This window comes from Meles meles, chromosome 6, assembly GCF_922984935.1.
Source record: "Meles meles chromosome 6, mMelMel3.1 paternal haplotype, whole genome shotgun sequence".
Classification (NCBI taxonomy): domain Eukaryota; kingdom Metazoa; phylum Chordata; class Mammalia; order Carnivora; family Mustelidae; genus Meles; species Meles meles.
Genome location: NC_060071.1, coordinates 75,131,803 through 75,149,858, shown reverse-complemented (window position 1 = coordinate 75,149,858; position 18,056 = coordinate 75,131,803). Strand labels below are relative to the sequence as shown.

The following is an 18,056-nucleotide window of genomic DNA, read 5'->3' as shown; positions in this document are numbered from 1 at the left end:
AATATGTCATAGCAGTATTTCTAGCTGCAATGAAAGAAAGCAGGTATGGGGCTGTTAAGGACCTGGATTCTGGAGATACACTGTAGATTCAAATTCCAACTTTGCCCTTGCTAGCTGGGTGATCTTGGGCAAGTTACTTTTCTATGCTTCAGTTATCTATAAAATAGTGGTAACAGTTCTCACCTCTTAAAGGTGTTCTAAGGATTAAATGAGTTAATGTGTAGAAAGTACTTAGAACTAGCAATGCCTGACAGTGTTACTAAGTGTTGGCTATTATTTTGTGTTGCAAATGATCATTTAAGGAAATTTTTCTGAATGGTCTTAACATACCAGCTCAGTAAAGTTGGCTTTTAAGGCTGTTTCTTTTCCTGATAAACCTTCCTAAAGCTAGAAATAGGCATTCTTTATCATACCCTTCAAGGCTATTCACGATCTGACTTCGGTTCTTTCTTTTCCATGCTTTCTCTATACAAATTCTCTACCTAAGTTGTGTTTTCTCGGGTTCTGCTCATTGTCTACCTCTTTTTTTTTTTTTTAAGTTTTTTTTTATTTCAATATAGCTGATGCACAGTGTTATATTATTTTCACATGTACAATGTAGTGATTCAGTTCTCTGTGCTATGCTTAGCACAGGTGCGACTACCATCTGTCACCATACAACGCTATTACAGTATCATTGACTATATTCCCTATGTTGAGCCTTTCCTGTGACTTATTTCATAACTGGAAACTTGTATGTCCCACTCCCCTTTACCCATTTTGCCTACCCTCTCCCCTCTGACAAGCATCAGTTTGTTCTCTGTATTTATAGGTCTGAGTCTGCTTTTTATTTATTTCAGTGCCTACCTCTTTTGCAAAATTTTACCACTGTTATGTGAATAACTTTGGAATTTATCAAATGCTGTAGTGTTTGTTCTGTTTGCTTTTAAAGTCATTTCTGAATCATAAACCCTTTGCAGACAGGAGCTATGTGCAATGCAACTCTTTATTCCCTGTCACCTAGTACAGTGTATTAAGTACTTAAGTATGTGTTGTTTAACTGGATTGCACAACCAATTTTGTGTATGTATATTTGCACACATGTTCAACGTGTGTAGCAGGTTAACACTTTTGAAATTTAACTGTGTTTCACAAACTTGGAGCACTTATGAGAAATTTAAAAATTAATACAAATAAGTGAAAACACCTGCAGATTAGATTTTTTTGAACTGTGTTGTAACCAAAAAACAGCACACTTTTTATGTTGTAATTTGGGCCTACATCAACTACTGGATAATTATAACATTTCTCCTTTGAAACTAATACTGCACTGTAGCATAGGCAGAGAAAGACTTCATAGCTCTCAATGTCCACAGCACAGAATTAGGGTTGTGAGAACAAGGAACTAGATAAGAAAGGGACAAGGGAAAGATGGGAGAAACATACAATTGAATTTGTATCTTCCACTAATATTTAATAATAATAATAAAGCATTTAGCTAAAAATATATGACACAAGACTTTCAACCTTTTGGTTATTGGTGTAATTTTGTGTGTGAAAACTGTTGCACTTGACATCCAAAAATCTAAATATTTATAGAATTATAAGTGTATACCTGAGTCTTGGACATTTTAGTTGAAGTTTACATGAAAATAATTTTGTGCTATAATTTTAACCATCTTTGTCTTGGCTGAAATTTGGAATTATCCATCCTCTCCTTACCCTGTATAACTTGTGAATTAAGAGTTTACTATATTTTAAATGCCTAATTTTTATTCCTCTTTTACTCTTTGTTAGTCAATATACTTTAATATGAATTATGACATTAGGTATTTTAGGTATAAAAGGTGAGTTCTTATCAAGAATACATTAAACTGAAGACTCTTCTTTCTTTTTTTTTTTAATACCAGATACTCTAGATGAATATTTTGAATATGATGCAGAGGAGTTCTTGGTCTCTTTGGCCTTGTTAATAACAGAAGGTCGAACACCTGAATGTTCTGTAAAAGGTCGCACGGAAAGTTTCCATTGCCCTCCAGCACAGTCATGTTACCCAGTAACTAGCAAACATGAGTGCAGTGACAAGCTGGCTCAGGTGAGAATTGTGTGTTGAGTACTTTATATTTATACAAACTAGTTTAAATTTTGTCATAATCTTTGTTACATCGTAATTCCAGTGTTCACATTTAAATATAAGTTCGGTTAAAAAACTATAGTGAATGCAAGTTGGTGCAGCCAGTTTGGAGAACAGTGTGGAGATTCCTTAAGAAATTAAAAATAGAGCTTCCCTATGACCCTGCAATTGCGCTACTATTTACCCCAAAGATACAGATGTAGTGAAAAGAAGGACCATCTGTACCCCAATGTTTATAGCAGTAATGGCCACGGTCGCCGAAGTGCGGAAAGAACCAAGATGCCCTTCAATGGACGAATGGATAAGGAAGATATGGTCCATATACACTATGGAGTATTATGCCTCCATCAGAAAGGGTGAATACCCAACTTTTGTATCAACATGGACGGGACTGGAAGAGATTATACTGAGTGAAATAAGTCAAGCAGAGAGAGTCAGTTTTATCATATGGTTTCACTTATTTGTGGAACATAACAAATAACATGGAGGACATGGGGAGATGGAGAGAAGGGAGTTGAGGGAAATTGGAAGGGGAGATGAACCATGAGAGACTACGGACTCTGAAAAACAATCTGAAGGTTTTGAAGGGGCGGGGGGTGGGAGGTTGGGGGAGCCAGGTGGTGGGTATTAAGGAGGGCACGTATTGCATGGAGCACTGGGTGTGGTGCATAAACAATGAATTCTGTTACACTGAAAAGAAATTAAATTTTTAAAAAAAGAGAGAGAGAGAGAGAGAGGCCAAGGGGCACCTGGGTGGCTCAATCAGTTAAGCATCTGCCTTCAGCTCAGGTTATGATCCCAGGGTCCTGGGATTGAGTCACAAGTCAGGCTCACTGCTCAGCAGGGAATCTGCTCCATCTCCTTCCCACTTTGCTCTCTCTCACTATCTCTGTCTCTCAAATAATTAAATAAAATATTAAAAAATAAATAAACTATAGTGAAAAAAATCCCAATTCTGGACCATAGCTAATTACCTTGACTCTTAATGCTCTTGAAAGCACTGTAGGTAGCTTTGCAAATCAGCATACATGTTGACAGCCAATTTCATACCTGCCTTCTCACACACCAGATTTAAGATTATTACTACTGACTTTATGTTTATTTAGTGGAATTATGTTCATGATTATTTTCCTTGCATTAGTCAGGGTCCCTCTGATACTTTTTTCCCCCCATGGAAGGATAATTTTTGCTATCATATTAATGTTTAAAAATACTTTGTTTGGTAGGTAGTGTATAATTTGTTAAAAGGACTTTTCTCAACAGTTCTTTCTTAGTCTAAATTTATACTTTTAAAATCTTGTCTTTTTTTGAGCATTTAGTGAAAATGAATTTTTAATATTTAGGTTTTCACTTGGAATGAATCTTTCTTCTGTAACAATGATGCAATTAACAAACTATGCTAGGCCACCTAAAGGCCTGTCAGAGACTTTGTTATGGCAGTTATTTTTCCACAAAATAAAACAAAAATAACCCCCAAGAAAATTTGCATCATACCTGTTTAGTACTAATCTGCACTGTGGAACTCAGTAGTATTAATTCATTACTTAATGATGAACTCTAAATAGACGAGCCTAAGCAAAGCTCTGCCATTGGTGACTCATTTCTCATAGAGATGTCTTTTTACAATTACAGTTTTAAAATTTAAATATAAAATTCCTTGAGCAATTGAGACATTTTGCTTATATTCATTTCCCCTTAAGTGTCGTCAAGCCAGAAGAACTAGGTCTGAGGTCTCGTTGTTGTGGAAGAATAACCTTCCAATCATGGTAGAAGTCATGCTACTCCCAGACTGCTGCTACAGTGATGATGGGCCCACTACAGAAGGAATTGATCTCAATGATCCTGCAATTAAGCAAGATGCATTATTATTAGAAAGATGGATTTTGGAGCCAGTTCCTCGACAGTAAGTTGTTGTACTGTTGAAGTTGTTGTTGGTAAATCAGGTTTTCCATTGCTTTCTATAAATTATTTTAGTAATATGTCATGTCTTTGAATTCTTCTATTTATGAGGTAAAATTTAGACATTTAGTACTTACGTGACTTGCAGTGACATAGTTAATGCATGTCTAGACTCTTGAAAACACACATCCTGAATGTTTGTTTTAGCTCCTATCTTTCTACAATTCAGTAATTTCATACTTGCTGACATTTAAATGATACTTTTTCCTTCCCTTAGGAGTGGAGATCGATTTATTGAAGAGAAGACTCTTCTGTTGGCTGTCCGCTCATTTGTGTTTTTTTCCCAATTAAGTGCTTGGCTGAGTGTTTCTCATGGTGCTATTCCACGAAATATTCTTTACAGGTTTGTCTTGGGCAAAATAAGAATAGTGCGTATTCAATTATGTTAGCTACTGAATGATAGTTTACCTTTTAAACAGTTAATTTCCTTCATTTCTAAATGTAAGTAGATAAAATTTACTAAGGTTATTCTCAAAACAAGTTAGGGAAATTTAAATGGGAATCACTACGAACTTTGCTTTTTGGGTTAAATTTGGTATAGAATAGTTTTCAGAGCATTTTTTAGCTTTCAAGAACCAACAGTGGACTTAATGCTGCCATTATAAATACAGTAGAAAAACTTTCTGGGCTGCTGAATTTTCATAATGGTAGACTTGATTTTTGTATTGTGAAAACTGTAAATTTATAGGATGCTGAACAGCTCTCTAATTGACTCTGTAGGCAGGTGGTCATGAGATCACTAGTATCTCTTCACCACCTTGTACAACAGAATTAGCTGAATCCATTTATTTAGTAGTAAATACAAAATCCATTTTTCCTGTTTTGACAAATAATTTTACTTACAATATTCTCGAGCCTTAATGCTTAAGTAGTCTAGTGTTCTTAAAAAGATCATCCCTGTTCTAAGCATAAACTACTGTACTTTATGGGTGCCTGGGTGGCTCAGTTGGTTGAGCAACTGCCTCGGGCTGGGGTCATGATCCCCGCCCGACTACCGGGAACAAGTCACGTGTTGGGTTCCCAGCTCCACGGGGAGGCTGCTGCTCCCTCTGACCTTCTTCTCTCTCATGCTGCTCTCTCTGTCTCTCTCTCAAATAAATAAATAAAATCTTAAAAAACTATTATACTTTTACTGGTTTTATCAGAATAACATGCATGGTAAGGTAGTTGAAAGTAAAGCCTTTTTACTTCCCTTTAACAGTAATTAATGTAAACAAAGATAAGTATATGATGATCTGAAATTTTTTATAATATACAATAATGTTACAAATTTTATAATCCATTGATTGCCTATTTTTCCTGTACAATTCTAGAATCAGTGCTGCTGATGTAGACCTGCAGTGGAATTTTTCACAGACTCCGATAGAACATGTGTTTCCTGTTCCCAATGTTTCTCACAATGTGGCCTTGAAAGTCAGCGTTCAGTCCTTGCCCAGACAATCTAATTACCCAATGTTGACCTGTAGTATTCATGCTAATATTGGCCTTTATGAGAAAAGAATTCAAGAACATGAACTTAAAGCCCATCAGCACCGCAATTCTAACGAAGCAGAACAAAGTAATACAAATAGTTCACAGCGTCTGTGTAGCAAACAGTCTTGGACCATGGCATCCGAAAGCATATTACATGCAAAAAATGGCACAACTCCAGAATATACTGCAGCTGTCAAAAATGTCAAACTGTATCCAGGCACTGGCAGTAAATCTGACCATGGAACATGTCAAGCCAATATTCTGGGCTTCAGTGGTAGAGGAGATAAAAAGTCACATGAAACACCAGTGAGAACTTTAAAATCATTTTCAATGATTGATTCTAGTGTCTCTAGCCACCAGAGTTCCTGGCAATCAGTTGGTGAGACTAATCCTTTAATAGACTCTTTAATTCAGGAGCGACAAGAAGTTATTGCAAGAATTGCTCAGCATTTGATTCATTGTGATCCAAGCACTTCACATGTTTCTGGACATCCATTTAATATGCAGCAGTCTAGTTCACTTAATTCAAAACTTTTCCGCATTTCACAGGAAAATGAAAATGTGAGAAAATGTAAAGAAACATTCTCTGTTTCTTTTGGTAGTCCAGAGCTTACCTCCTCAGAAGACACCAGTGAGGGAAAAATTCTAGTAAAAACAGAAACTCCTCAAAGTGCCTCTGGCATTTCTGATGGTCTTTATTCTCGTCAGTCTGTTGGTGAGACTAATCCTTTGATAGGCTCTTTACTCCAGGAGCGGCAAGATGTTATCGCAAGGATTGCTCAACACTTGGAGCATATTGATCCAACAGCGTCACCTATGTCCCGGCAGTCATTCAACGTGCATGACTCCAATTCGGTTCCTTCTAAAGTATTCAGGAGTTTGTATGAAGACAAAAGTTTGTTGAAGAAAATCAGGGATGACACCTCCATTTCCATTTCTAGTACAAAATTTTCCTTATTAGGAGACAGCAGTGAAGGGGAAAACGTAATACCCAATAAATCATTGAGTTCTTTTCAATGCAACAGTAAAGTCAAGTCCTCTTTGAAACCTCAAATAAGAAGAAATCTGTATCAGGACAATCCTAGTGAAATCATTCAAAATACATTTCTAGAGACACAGAACAAAGCTACTGGTGTTTTGACTCCCTCGAATATGTCTCACTGCAAAAAAAATAACTTAGATTTGACAGTTAGATTGGAAACTGCACTTTCTGACTGTCAATTTAAGGAGCAAGAAATTAACCATGAAGTTGATAAAAAGTATTCAGATTGCAACAGTATTGACAAACAGACTTGCACAAATAAGTATAAGGAAAAAGTAATAAAAAATGAAAATTGTAATCCAGAATCTTTTAACAATCACCAATTTGAGAATTCCAAGAAAAATAACTCAAAAATAAAAACTGCTATGTTGGAAATGTCTGGATATTTGAACAAACATGAAAATAAGTGCTCAAATAAAGACTCAAAAAGGCCCAAGACATGTGAGCAAAATACTCAACTTAATAGTGTAGAAAATTATGTCAACGATAATGAAGTTTTCAAATGCAAAAAGCCAGACTCATTGAAAAATGAACAGGATAAGAAAGAAGAGACAGTTGATGAGAAGTCCCAGAACTGTTCTCAGAGAAAAAATATAAAAAACTGTTTGTCTACATGTGAACGACTGAAAAGTACAGAGGTATTGGTAGGTAACGTCTAATATTTCAAATATATTTCTTGAACATTTATGGTTTGAATTCTGTTTACAGGAACTCTAGTTATAAAGACCAAAGGTGCCCATTAATTACAGTATATAGTCTGTCAGAATAAACCTGCAATAAAATAACATCCTTTGAAAATAACCCACTTAAAAGCAAATGTTAGGTAAATTCTTCCTGTTGCCCTTTGTTGGTTATTTCAGTATTATGGGCAAGTGCTGGAGAGTAAATAGTCAGAAATGTAAACTAATTAGCTTAACATATTGTTTGTTAGCAGCTCTGGACTAATACGGTGTGCTCATTGTGTTATGTCGCCACTCATCTAAGGATTTTCGGAATATCTATAGTGAAATCACTAGGCTGTTGGTCAGAATACCTGGGTTCCAGTCCTGACTTCACAATTTGGTCCTTGAGTCACACTGAATGAGTCATGTAACTTTTCAAAACCTCAGTCTCCTCATCTTTTTTTTTTTTAAGATTTTATTTATTTATTTGACAGAGATCACAAGTAGGCAGAGAGGCAGGCAGAGAGAGAGAGAGGAAGAAGCAGGCTCCCCGCTGAGCAGAGAGCCCAATGTGGGGCTCGACCCTAGGACCCTGGAATCATGACCTGAGCCGAAGGCAGAGGTTTTAACCCACTGAGCCACCCAGGCGCCCCAGTCTCCTCAGTTTTAAAATAAGAGTGATCAATTTCTTGGGTCTCTCTCAGTTGTGACAATCAGATAACAGATTTTAAAATATTTTGTAAACCTTCCATGCACTATGTAAATAAGATACTTTAATTATTTCCATTTTATTTAACTTTCTAACCAGACCATTTTTTAACTTTAGAAAACCATTATTATGCTTACATTTCCTTTATTTCTGTAAGTATTACCACATTTAAATCTCAGTTATATTGAAAACAACTTCTTTGCTGCATTGATCCAAATCTGAATGACCTTAGTTCATTTTCATCACTAAAATTAGTTCTCTAACATATGGATTTAATCAAATGATAGTTTCCAATTTACTAAAATTGTAGTTGTCACAAAAACAGTTAGCTTTTCTTGATCACTCCTGGTACCTCATAGGGTGGCTTAATTTGGCCATAGTATTTTCAAGGTACTAAGAGTTATTTTTTCATATTCTTGCATTAAATATAATCATAAAGTGTTTACTAAGTACCCAGGCTTTTTTTCTGAATATTTACACATGTTGGCATACCTAATCCTTCCACTAAACTATGAGGTCAGCTGTTATTACTAGTTCCAATTTACAAATGAGGATTCTCAGCTTGGAGAGATTAAGTATCTTGCCCAAGGTCACAAAGCTAGCAAACGGCAGAGCCAGGACCCAAATTAGTCTTTTCTGATTTTCATGTGTTTTTAGGAATTTCTGGTGTTTGGGTTTAAACTTGCTTAATTTTGAAGAATTAGCCTATTTCCTGTATCACTTCAAAAATGTGGTACTATAACTTCATTATATATATTTGTAAATTCACATTTACTGTATTTCTGTATCATGCTCCACCAAACTATATGCTCTGTGAATGGCTCTTAATATTAACACAGTTTTATATTTTAGAATATTCTGTTTTTTCTACCTGTGAGTAGTTTTTTTTTTTTTTTTTTTTTTTTTTTTCACAAATTAAAAACATCAGATATTGGCTTAGCTGTTGTTAGACCCTGAGTATTTATAAATATGACCATATATTGATAAGGCAATTATATTTGGACATAGCTTCTTTAGAATATTTGAGTTTATTCAGTATCCTAGAAAAAACTTGGACATTGTTTTCTGATTAAAATAAGTGTATGTGTGTATGTGTGTGTGTGTGTGTGTGTGTGTGAATGAATACAGATCTATAGATCATTAGCTTCACCACCAAGGATGTAATACTTCAGTACGTATTAGGAATAAGACTAAACAAAAAATTACTTAAATATTACCATTACAATCTAATTATTTTCCTAGCAGAAGACTATACCAGTGAAACATTCAAGTGTCTGGCGGAAACATAATTTTCATTCCTTAGATGGAACTTCGACCAGAGCCTTTCATCCTCGAACTGGATTGCCTCTTCTTTCAAGTCCTGTAAGGTTTTTTCCCTTTTATTTCATATTTAAAGTTGGAAGCATCTAAAATGTTTATAATCATTTTATCCAAATTGTAATTGAAAAAAATATATAAATACCTTTAACAGAAATTTCCAGTTAGAAAACATTTTATTTTTTTATATACTTAGTAACTCTATGTTAATACAGGGAAAAGCTAAAAGCAAGAATAAAAATATTAGGATTATAAGATTTCTCTGAAATTCTTTTGTCTAATATTTTGTCACTAAATATCAAGAAAGTATTTAGTGTCAAGTGAGTTTGTATAAATAAATTTGTACCTTAGCACCAAAGCTAGTTGACACCATCAGATGGGTCATTTGGGAATCAAATTTATGGTTGTCTTTGACCTGGAAGCCATGCCACATCTTATTTTGAGACACAGAAATCTCCCCACTCTACGTTTACAAATAGATCTGTAGATCCGAGTGCAGTGATCAAGAGTGTTCCTTTGGAGTGACACTGATGTCACCCTGTGTGACATTTGTGACATTAGTTCAGTAATATAATCTGAGCCTCAGTTTCTTCATCATTAAAAAGGGGGTGATATGGTCTCTTTTAGTGTTGTGAGGATGGTTAGTAAGTAATCAGTAGTTAGTTGCTATACCTGCCATTTCAGTTAAACCTGAGGCAAGTAATCAATATCACAGCAGAAGTAAAAACATGTATGTTTTGCTACTAACATGATAATTTCTGTTGCTTTATCTGTGTTATGTAAACTGAAAGGATACAGTATCTGACCTGTGTTCAAAAAATAATTATTGAATAAGAAATCTAGAATTTAAACTTATAACGTGGACCATAGATGTTTATTTTAGAGAAATTAAATTCCAAACAAGCTTGAGTGATGGGGGGAAAAAAACCAGTCAGCATCATAATGATAGAAAAGGCACTGTAGACTTCTGTTTCGTATGGTAGACTGAATTGATAAAGGCAGACCTTCCTCCTCAAACGCAGAAGTCCTGATAGAATATAACCTTTAATACAAAATAATACATAATATAACCCTTAAATACATAAGATAATGTAAGAGAAAGAAAGATAAATCTCCAAATTTGGGGCAAATTATGGCCCTCCAGGATATCTGAACCTAATATAATCCTAGGGTTTAATGCCTCTGGTGGGACAGGGGTTGAGATGTAAGAACATGTGTACATGTACAATTGAAATTGTAAATATGAAAAATATTTTAATTGCTGTGTATGCACACACACGTGTGCATTAAAATGCAGATGGATTAACAGATGGATTCAGCTAATTGGACTATACTCAGTGAGTGGAGAGACAGATATCAAGAAAGCACTCAAATGAAGTACAGAAAGGAAGGGGCATGGTAAAATGTGAAAAAGCCACAGAGGATAAAATGAGATATTCAGTGTAAGTCTAGTACAAACTCCAAAAAGTAGGACTAGACGGAACAAGGAAAATGCAGTATCAGAAGAAGTGAAAGAACTTTCCAAATTCAAGACATGAGAGTTTAGATAGAAAACTTCACATTAACTTCACATTTTGTAGTCAGAACTTTATAGTTCTGACTACAAAAAATAGCATGTTATACTTGTACAACTCAAAAATATTGAGACTGTTTAGACTTTCAGTATCGTATTTTATAGGTTTATGTATTTAATAGTCTCTAGAATATTAAACAGGTCTTTCTAATTTGTATGTTATATGTGATTTTACCTTTATTTTACATCTGGATCTTTCATCTTTAGGGTATTTTTAGCTAGCTGGTTTGATTGGTGTCTTAAATGTAATGGGGTATACAGTGGTTTTTGAACATGCAGAGTAGTATTTTTTAATCCTGTTCTCTGTGCAGCTCCAGGGTTCTTGGAAACATACAGGGGAGTGGGGATGGACTAAGGAGCAGCAGACCTGGCATCACTATTTAATTTTTTTGTTTGTTTCTTTTAATTTTAAAGCTATCAATCTTTTATTACCCCGCAAAATACAGAAGTACAGTTGACCCTTGAACAACATGGGTTTGGTCTGCCCGGGTCCACTTACATGTGGGGTTTTTGTTTTACTGTAAATGTATTTTCTCTTCCTTATGATTTTCTTAGTAACATGTTCTTCAGCTTTGTTTTAAGAATGTAATACAGTACATAACCCATATAACATACAAAATATGTGTTAATCAGCTATTTATGTTAATAGTAAGGCTTCCAGTCAACAACAGGCTATTAGTAGTTAACTTTTGGGGAAGCCAAAACTTACATGAGAATTTTCAACTGCAGAGGGTTGGGGGGCGGGGGTCAGTGCCCCATAATCCCTGTGTTGTTCAAGGATCAACTATATGTAATAAAGTAAAAAAGTCAAAGTCTTTTTCTATATTAGGATTCTATGTAAGATTTGGTTTTACAAAAAAAAAAACTTCTTAAAACTCAAAACCTAGTAAAAGTGCTTTTATTAATTTTCTATTTTTTCCTATCAGTAAATAAAATGAAAACATAAGAACAGTATGTAATAAAGAGCATGATTGTAAGTAGACAGTTTTGGGAGAAGTTTTATAATTTGCCAGATATGGTCAGCTTTTGTTTGACAAGTGGTCTATTATTTCAAGAAAAAAATACAGTGTTTTTAAATATCACAAATGATTATTTTGACCTTAGGTTCCTCAAAGAAAGACACAATCAGGTTGCTTTGATTTGGATTCTTCATTACTGCATCTGAAAAGCTTATCATCTCAAAGGTATTTAAAATTCATTTGTACTTGGCACTTAGATATGTCAGAAATTATGTTCTGTGCCTCCACAGAGAAAAATCCCATATATTTTTCAGATTCCCTCTTGAAATTTTCTTGTAACTCATAAAATATTAAACTGTGATTCCTGAAGTTACAGGGCAAACCACACCAAAAAGACATGTATCAGAGGTGGTGGAGGAGGTCATAGTTAATCAATAACCCACTATTGGAAATGAGCAGTAATCTTAACAATTAACATAATAAACACAGCCTATGTAAAAAAAGTAAATAAAGTTCGTTTGTATTTGTGAAATAATATTAGACTAATTTCTAGTCTTGTATAATAAATGTTTACTCTAAAATCACAATTTTAACAGGAGTATTATTTTCTGGTTGGTTATTTTAAATATTATTTCACACACAGTGATTAATGATGAAGAAGGGAGAAAATAAGAAAATCAGTAGCTTGAGTAGCTACTATATATCCGTCATCATACTAAACACATTGGTTTTGACACTTAAGTAGGTTTGATTATTTCTGGTCATTTGCCTCCTCCTTCACCTTACACTTCTTTGCAAAAAAAAGCCTTGGAAGTGTGTTCCATGTTGACAAGTAATACTCTCATTATTTTCTTTAGTCACATAATTTTGCCTTTGTGTTCTCATTTTTAACTGAAAATGAAGACTGATAAAAAAGACTGTGTTATATATTTCTAGTAGATGCCACTATGTGATATATTATAAATTCTTTCTTGAAACTTTCTAGGATATTACTTATATTTTTGTCAAATATTATAACAAAGACCATAAAATCAAACCAGAATTTTAAACAAAATATCTCATATTTTAAAATTTGGTAGGATTAATTTTTTATCTTATAGCTTAAGTAAAATTAAAATTGATCAAATTCTCCTACTTTAATTTTGTACAAAAAGTCAGAAAATATTATGCTTAATGTATTCATTTGCTGATTTTCTTTTTAATAGTCCTCGGCCATGTTTAAACATTGAAGATGATCCAGATATTCATGAAAAACCATTTCTGAGTTCTAGTGCTCCACCTATAACAAGTCTTAGTCTCTTAGGAAATTTTGAGGTAATGTTTTTCAAAATTATTTTAAGAGTTGGCATTTTTTTTCTTTTTTTTTATTTCTTATTTTTTTTATAAACATATAATGTATTTTTATCCCAAGAGTTGGCATTTTTTAACCTTAGACCTAGGGTGTTATTTATGTCATTTGTTTGTGAAAGGGAAATAAATAAATGAATTGTACTTTTCAAATCTTGAAATCACCTTCTTTCCTTTGCTTTTTCCTTTTCTCCTTCCTTTTTGTAAGAAGCAAAGTTAGAATTGTTGATAGTGACATCCTAGAACTGGGTATTTTGCAGGAACGATAGAGAACTTAGGTAAAGTGGAGTGCACTGTCCATTAATCTAGCTAGAAAAGGGCTTAACCACACCTTATATGGTGTTACTGGCTCTAAAATCCAGGAAGGAGGTGGTGGGCTGATAGCAGCCCCTTCATGATCAAGAGTTGGCTTACAAAATCAAATGGTTCTTTGAACTCTATTTGCAACTTTGTTATAAATCTAAATCTATTATAAAATAAGATTTTTTAAAAAAATTTAATGGGTAAAGGTTTCCAATAATGTGCTATTTTATTTAATAAGAATATTTCTACTTGGGGCGCCTAGGTGGCTCAGTAGGTTAAAGCCTCTGCCTTCGGCTCAAGTCATGATCCCAGGGTCCTGGGCTCTCTACTCCACAGGGAGCCTGCTTCCTCCTCTCTCTCTGCCTGCCTCTCTGCCTAGTTGTGATTTCTCTCTGTCAAATAAATAAAATATTTAAAAAAAAAGAATATTTCTACTTAGGATCAACTGTATTATGGGATTAGTTATCCTTAATTAGAAAACAGCCTTAAATATTGAAACTAATGTAATATTATGTGCCAAATGCACATCAATAAGAAAATAAAAAGAAAGAACAGCCTTAAACGTGAACCTGTAAATGAGGTTTTAAGGATGATTTTAATTGGTGAGTTTTTTATGGGAAAATAATTTAAAATTTGTAGTTTTAATAGCTTCATTGGAATTTTGGTGGTTTAATATGTTAAGAGTATGCTGTCTTTAAAACAATTTTAATTTTTAGGCCATCTTCCAAAGTTTCAAAATGAAAAGACTTATGGTGAATTGATTTCTTTTCCATGTCACTTTCAAGGTATCACTTCAGAGATGTTGAACTCTGGTATTCTGTCATTATTTTAAAATTGCATAAGGCTACTGTGAGTGTCAGATGTTCTGCAACCTTTGTATTACAAAAAAAATTGTGAGGGGGAAAAAGAGCATCTGATATGTCTAAACCTTAGGGAAGATGGTTAAAAGATCAGTACACTGGAATGTACTTGTGCAGATATGCATACATTTTCACTTGACTTCAGTAGAAAAAGGTTCTGAGACTGTCCAGCTCACAGGTCCTTTTTAATTTATACAAGTCCTATGTTTCAAGAGTTCATTCCTTTTTATTGCCACAATATGGATATAGCACAATTTGTTTATTCATTTACATCGCTCTAGACCTTTGGGTTCTTTGTTTCCAGTTTTGGCCTATCACACATAAAACTGCTGTGAGGGTACCTGGGTGGCTCCAGTTGCTTAAGCATCTGACTCTTGATTTCAGCTCAGATCATGATCTCAGGGTTATGCGATTGAGCCCTGCATGGATCCTGCTTAAGATTCTCTCTCTCCCTTTCCCACTGCCCCTCTCCACTTCACCCTGCTCCACACATTGGTGCATTCTCTCTAAAAAAAAAATTAAATTAAAATTAAAAATAAAGCTTCTGTGAATATCATGGCCTGAGCCAAAGGCAGATGCTTAACTGAATGAGCCACCCAGTTACCTCGATTTTGTCCAATTTATTTTCTTTTATGGATCTTGATTTTGATGTTGTATCTGAAAAATCTTTTCCTAGGGGCCCCTGTGTGGCTCAGTGGGTTAAAGCCTCTGCCTTCAGCTCGGGTCATGATCCCAGGGTCCTGGGATCGAGCTTCGCATCAGACTCTCCGCCTACTTGTGATCTCTGTATGTCAAATAAATAAAATCTTAAAAAAAAAAAAAAAATTTCCTAACCCTGGTCTTCTCAACCTTGGCACAATTGATATTTGAGCCAGATAATTCTTTGTTATGTGATCTGTTTCAAGCATTGTAGGATATTTAGCAGAATCCTTGGCCTCTAACCATTACAGTCCAGTACCACTGTCTGCCCCTCCCTCCAGTTGTAGCTGTTAAAAAAAAAAATCTCTGAACACTGACATATGTCCCTGGTTGAGAACTACTTACCTAATCCAAAGTCAGGAAACTTTTTTTCTAGACATCTTATTGTTTCAGCTTTTGCATCTAGTTCTCTGATCCATTTTGAGTTAATATTTATATGTGACATGAAGTTTATAATCAACTGTTTGATTTTTATGAACATGAATGTCATATTATTCTAGTCTTGACGTGAATTAATTTGAGTTGTCTAACATGTTATCTTTTCTCAAAATTGCTGTCACCATTCTAGTTCCTTTCACCTTCTTCATGTAAATTTTAGAGTTAGCTTATCTATTTCTACAAAACAGGATACTGAGATTTTGTTTGGATTGCATTGATATAGATCAGTACATGGAAAATTGACATCTTAAGAATATCAAATCTTTTTTTAAAAGATTTTTTTTTAGCTTTTTAAATTTTTTAGCTTTTTAAAGATTTTATTTATTTATTTGACAGAGAGACACAGAGAGAGAGGGAACATAAGCAGGAGGAGCGGGAGAGGGAGAAGCAGGCTGCCGGCAGAGCAGGGAGCCCGATGCGGGGCTCAATCCCAGGACCCTGGGATCATGACCTGAGCCGGAGGCAAAAGCTTAATGACTGAACCACCCACATGCCCCTAAGATTCTATTTTTAAGTAACCTCTACACCCAGTGTGGGGCTCAAACTTATAACCCTGAGGTCAAGAGTTGCATGTTCTACCAACTGAGCCAGCCAGGTGCCCCAGAATATTAAATCTTTTCATATCTGAATATAGTGTATCTCTGCATTCATTTAGCTATTCTTTGATTTTTTCATTGATTTGTTTTTGTAGTTTTCAGCATGCATATATTTTAAACATACTTTTGTAGATTTATATCTAACTAATCCATGTTTTCAGGTGATATTATAAATTATACTTAAAAGGTTTTTAATTTTCAGGATTCCTGGGTGGTGCAGTCAGTTGATTGTCCAACTCTTGATTTTGGCTCAGGCTGAGACCCGAGACCCTCGTTGGGCTCTACACTCAGCACATAGCCTGCTTAAGATTCTCTTCTCTCTCTGCCATCTTCCTCCCCCTGGTGCATGCTCTTTCCCTTCTCTAAAATAAAATTTTTTTTAAAGAAAGGTTTTTAACTTTCAGTCCTTCATTGCTGTATATTAAAATACAAATGACTCTGTGTGTGTGTGTGTGTGTGTGTGTGTGTGTGTGTAATTGCCTATGACCTTGCTCAGTTTATTGATTTTGTTGTTGTTCTTTGGGTTTTTTTACATAGATATTCATATCTTCTACAAATTGGGTCAGTTTTAGTTCTTAATTTTGTAATCCATACCTGTATTTCCTTTTCTTGTTTTGCACTGAGGAGGGTCTATCATGCGTTGCTAATATGTTAAAGTCATTAAAAGCTGAATAAAGTCAGAAACTAATATAGGCCATTGGTTTTATCTATAATAATTTTTTATGTGTTCTTCCTATGAAAATGTTACCCATCTTTAGGTTTATTTTATTTGGAAATATTTTTTTTAAAGATTTTATTTATTTGACAGACAGAGATCACAGGCAGAGAGGCAGGCAGAGAGAGAGCGGGGAAGCAGGCCCCCCGCTGAGCAGAGAGCTAGATGCTCTATCCCAGGACCTGGGATCATGACCTGAGCCCAAGGCAGAGGCTTTAACCCACTGAGCCACCCAGGCGCCCCTAGGAAATATTTTTTTTTTTTTTTAAAGATTTATTTATTTATTTTGACAGACAGAGATTACAAGTAGGCAGAGAGGCAGGCAGAGAGGGAGAAAGGAGGAAGCATGCTCTCTGCCGAGCAGAAAGCCCGATGCGGGGCTCGATCCCAGGACCCTGAGATCATGACCTGAGCCGAAGGCAGAGGCTTTAACCCACTGAGCCACCCAGGCGCCCCTAGGAAATATTTTTGAGTAACTACCATGTGTTGTGCTGTATGCTAGGAGTACAAAGCTAGATAACATTCCTGCCTTACAAATATTACAGTTAACTGAATATGTAAGTGACTTATAAACTCAAGTAATTATCATTGTAAAAGAAAAGAAATTAACTCAGTCCTCCCATATCCACTCTGTTAAAGGAACTGAGGAAAACTTTACTGAGGAACTGTCACTTGAGCTTAGTTACAAAAGATGAGTAGGAATTTGTCAAGTAAATTTGCATGAGGAGTGGGAAGGGATTCTAGACAAGGAACATTTGCAAAAGTAGCAACAGAATATGATGTTGTTGGAAAGCACCAGCTAGATTTGGAGCATGAGACTTTGTGCAAGTGGGGAGAGAGGAGTCAAGAAACCGAGGGTAGGACTTACATGCCATGCTAGGAAGATTTGACTTGATCTAATAGCAGGAAGCATGACTTTTGTCTAGTAGGTGATATAATACCCTTTATTTGTTTGTTTGTAGAAAAACAACTCTGCCAGTAATACAAAGGATACACTGGAGTAGGAAGGACTTAATTAGAAGATATACTTGTTCAGAGGAGAGGTTGTGAGGGTCTGAGCTAGGTTAATGGTGGTAGGGAAGAGAGTTGCAGCCATGAGACTGAGTGGTCAAATCACAGAATATGCATTGGATTGATTGCAGGGCAGAAGGGAGGTTAGAAACTTGGTTATAACATAGGTCTTTTGTTCTTAGCTTTTTGATTGGAAATTTCAGAATTGCTAATGTCACAGTTTGAACTTTACAGTACACAAACTATCAGGCTTGTGATGGCTTCCAGTGTTCCTTTTTTC

General features: G+C 35.1%; 1 protein-coding gene across 5 annotated transcripts in view; it reads left to right on the top strand.

The window, feature by feature from the left end:
- The window catches only part of FAM214A (family with sequence similarity 214 member A), a 94,917-nt gene that overhangs the window by 63,642 nt on the left and 13,219 nt on the right, over positions 1 to 18,056 (top strand). For 4 of the 5 annotated variants that reach the window (XR_006818658.1, XM_046008034.1, XM_046008036.1 and 1 more), the window contains exons 3-9: positions 1,890 to 2,074; positions 3,814 to 4,016; positions 4,290 to 4,415; positions 5,386 to 7,231; positions 9,201 to 9,320; positions 11,953 to 12,032; positions 13,013 to 13,121. Coding sequence is in view for 4 of the 5 variants with exons in the window: in XM_046008034.1 (XP_045863990.1) it covers positions 1,890 to 2,074; positions 3,814 to 4,016; positions 4,290 to 4,415; positions 5,386 to 7,231; positions 9,201 to 9,320; positions 11,953 to 12,032; positions 13,013 to 13,121 (2,669 nt within the window). In the remaining variant the exon portion in view is untranslated. The remainder of the gene's footprint in view (positions 1 to 1,889; positions 2,075 to 3,813; positions 4,017 to 4,289; positions 4,416 to 5,385; positions 7,232 to 9,200; positions 9,321 to 11,952; positions 12,033 to 13,012; positions 13,122 to 18,056) is intronic. The other variant, XM_046008035.1, reaches the window with a different exon arrangement.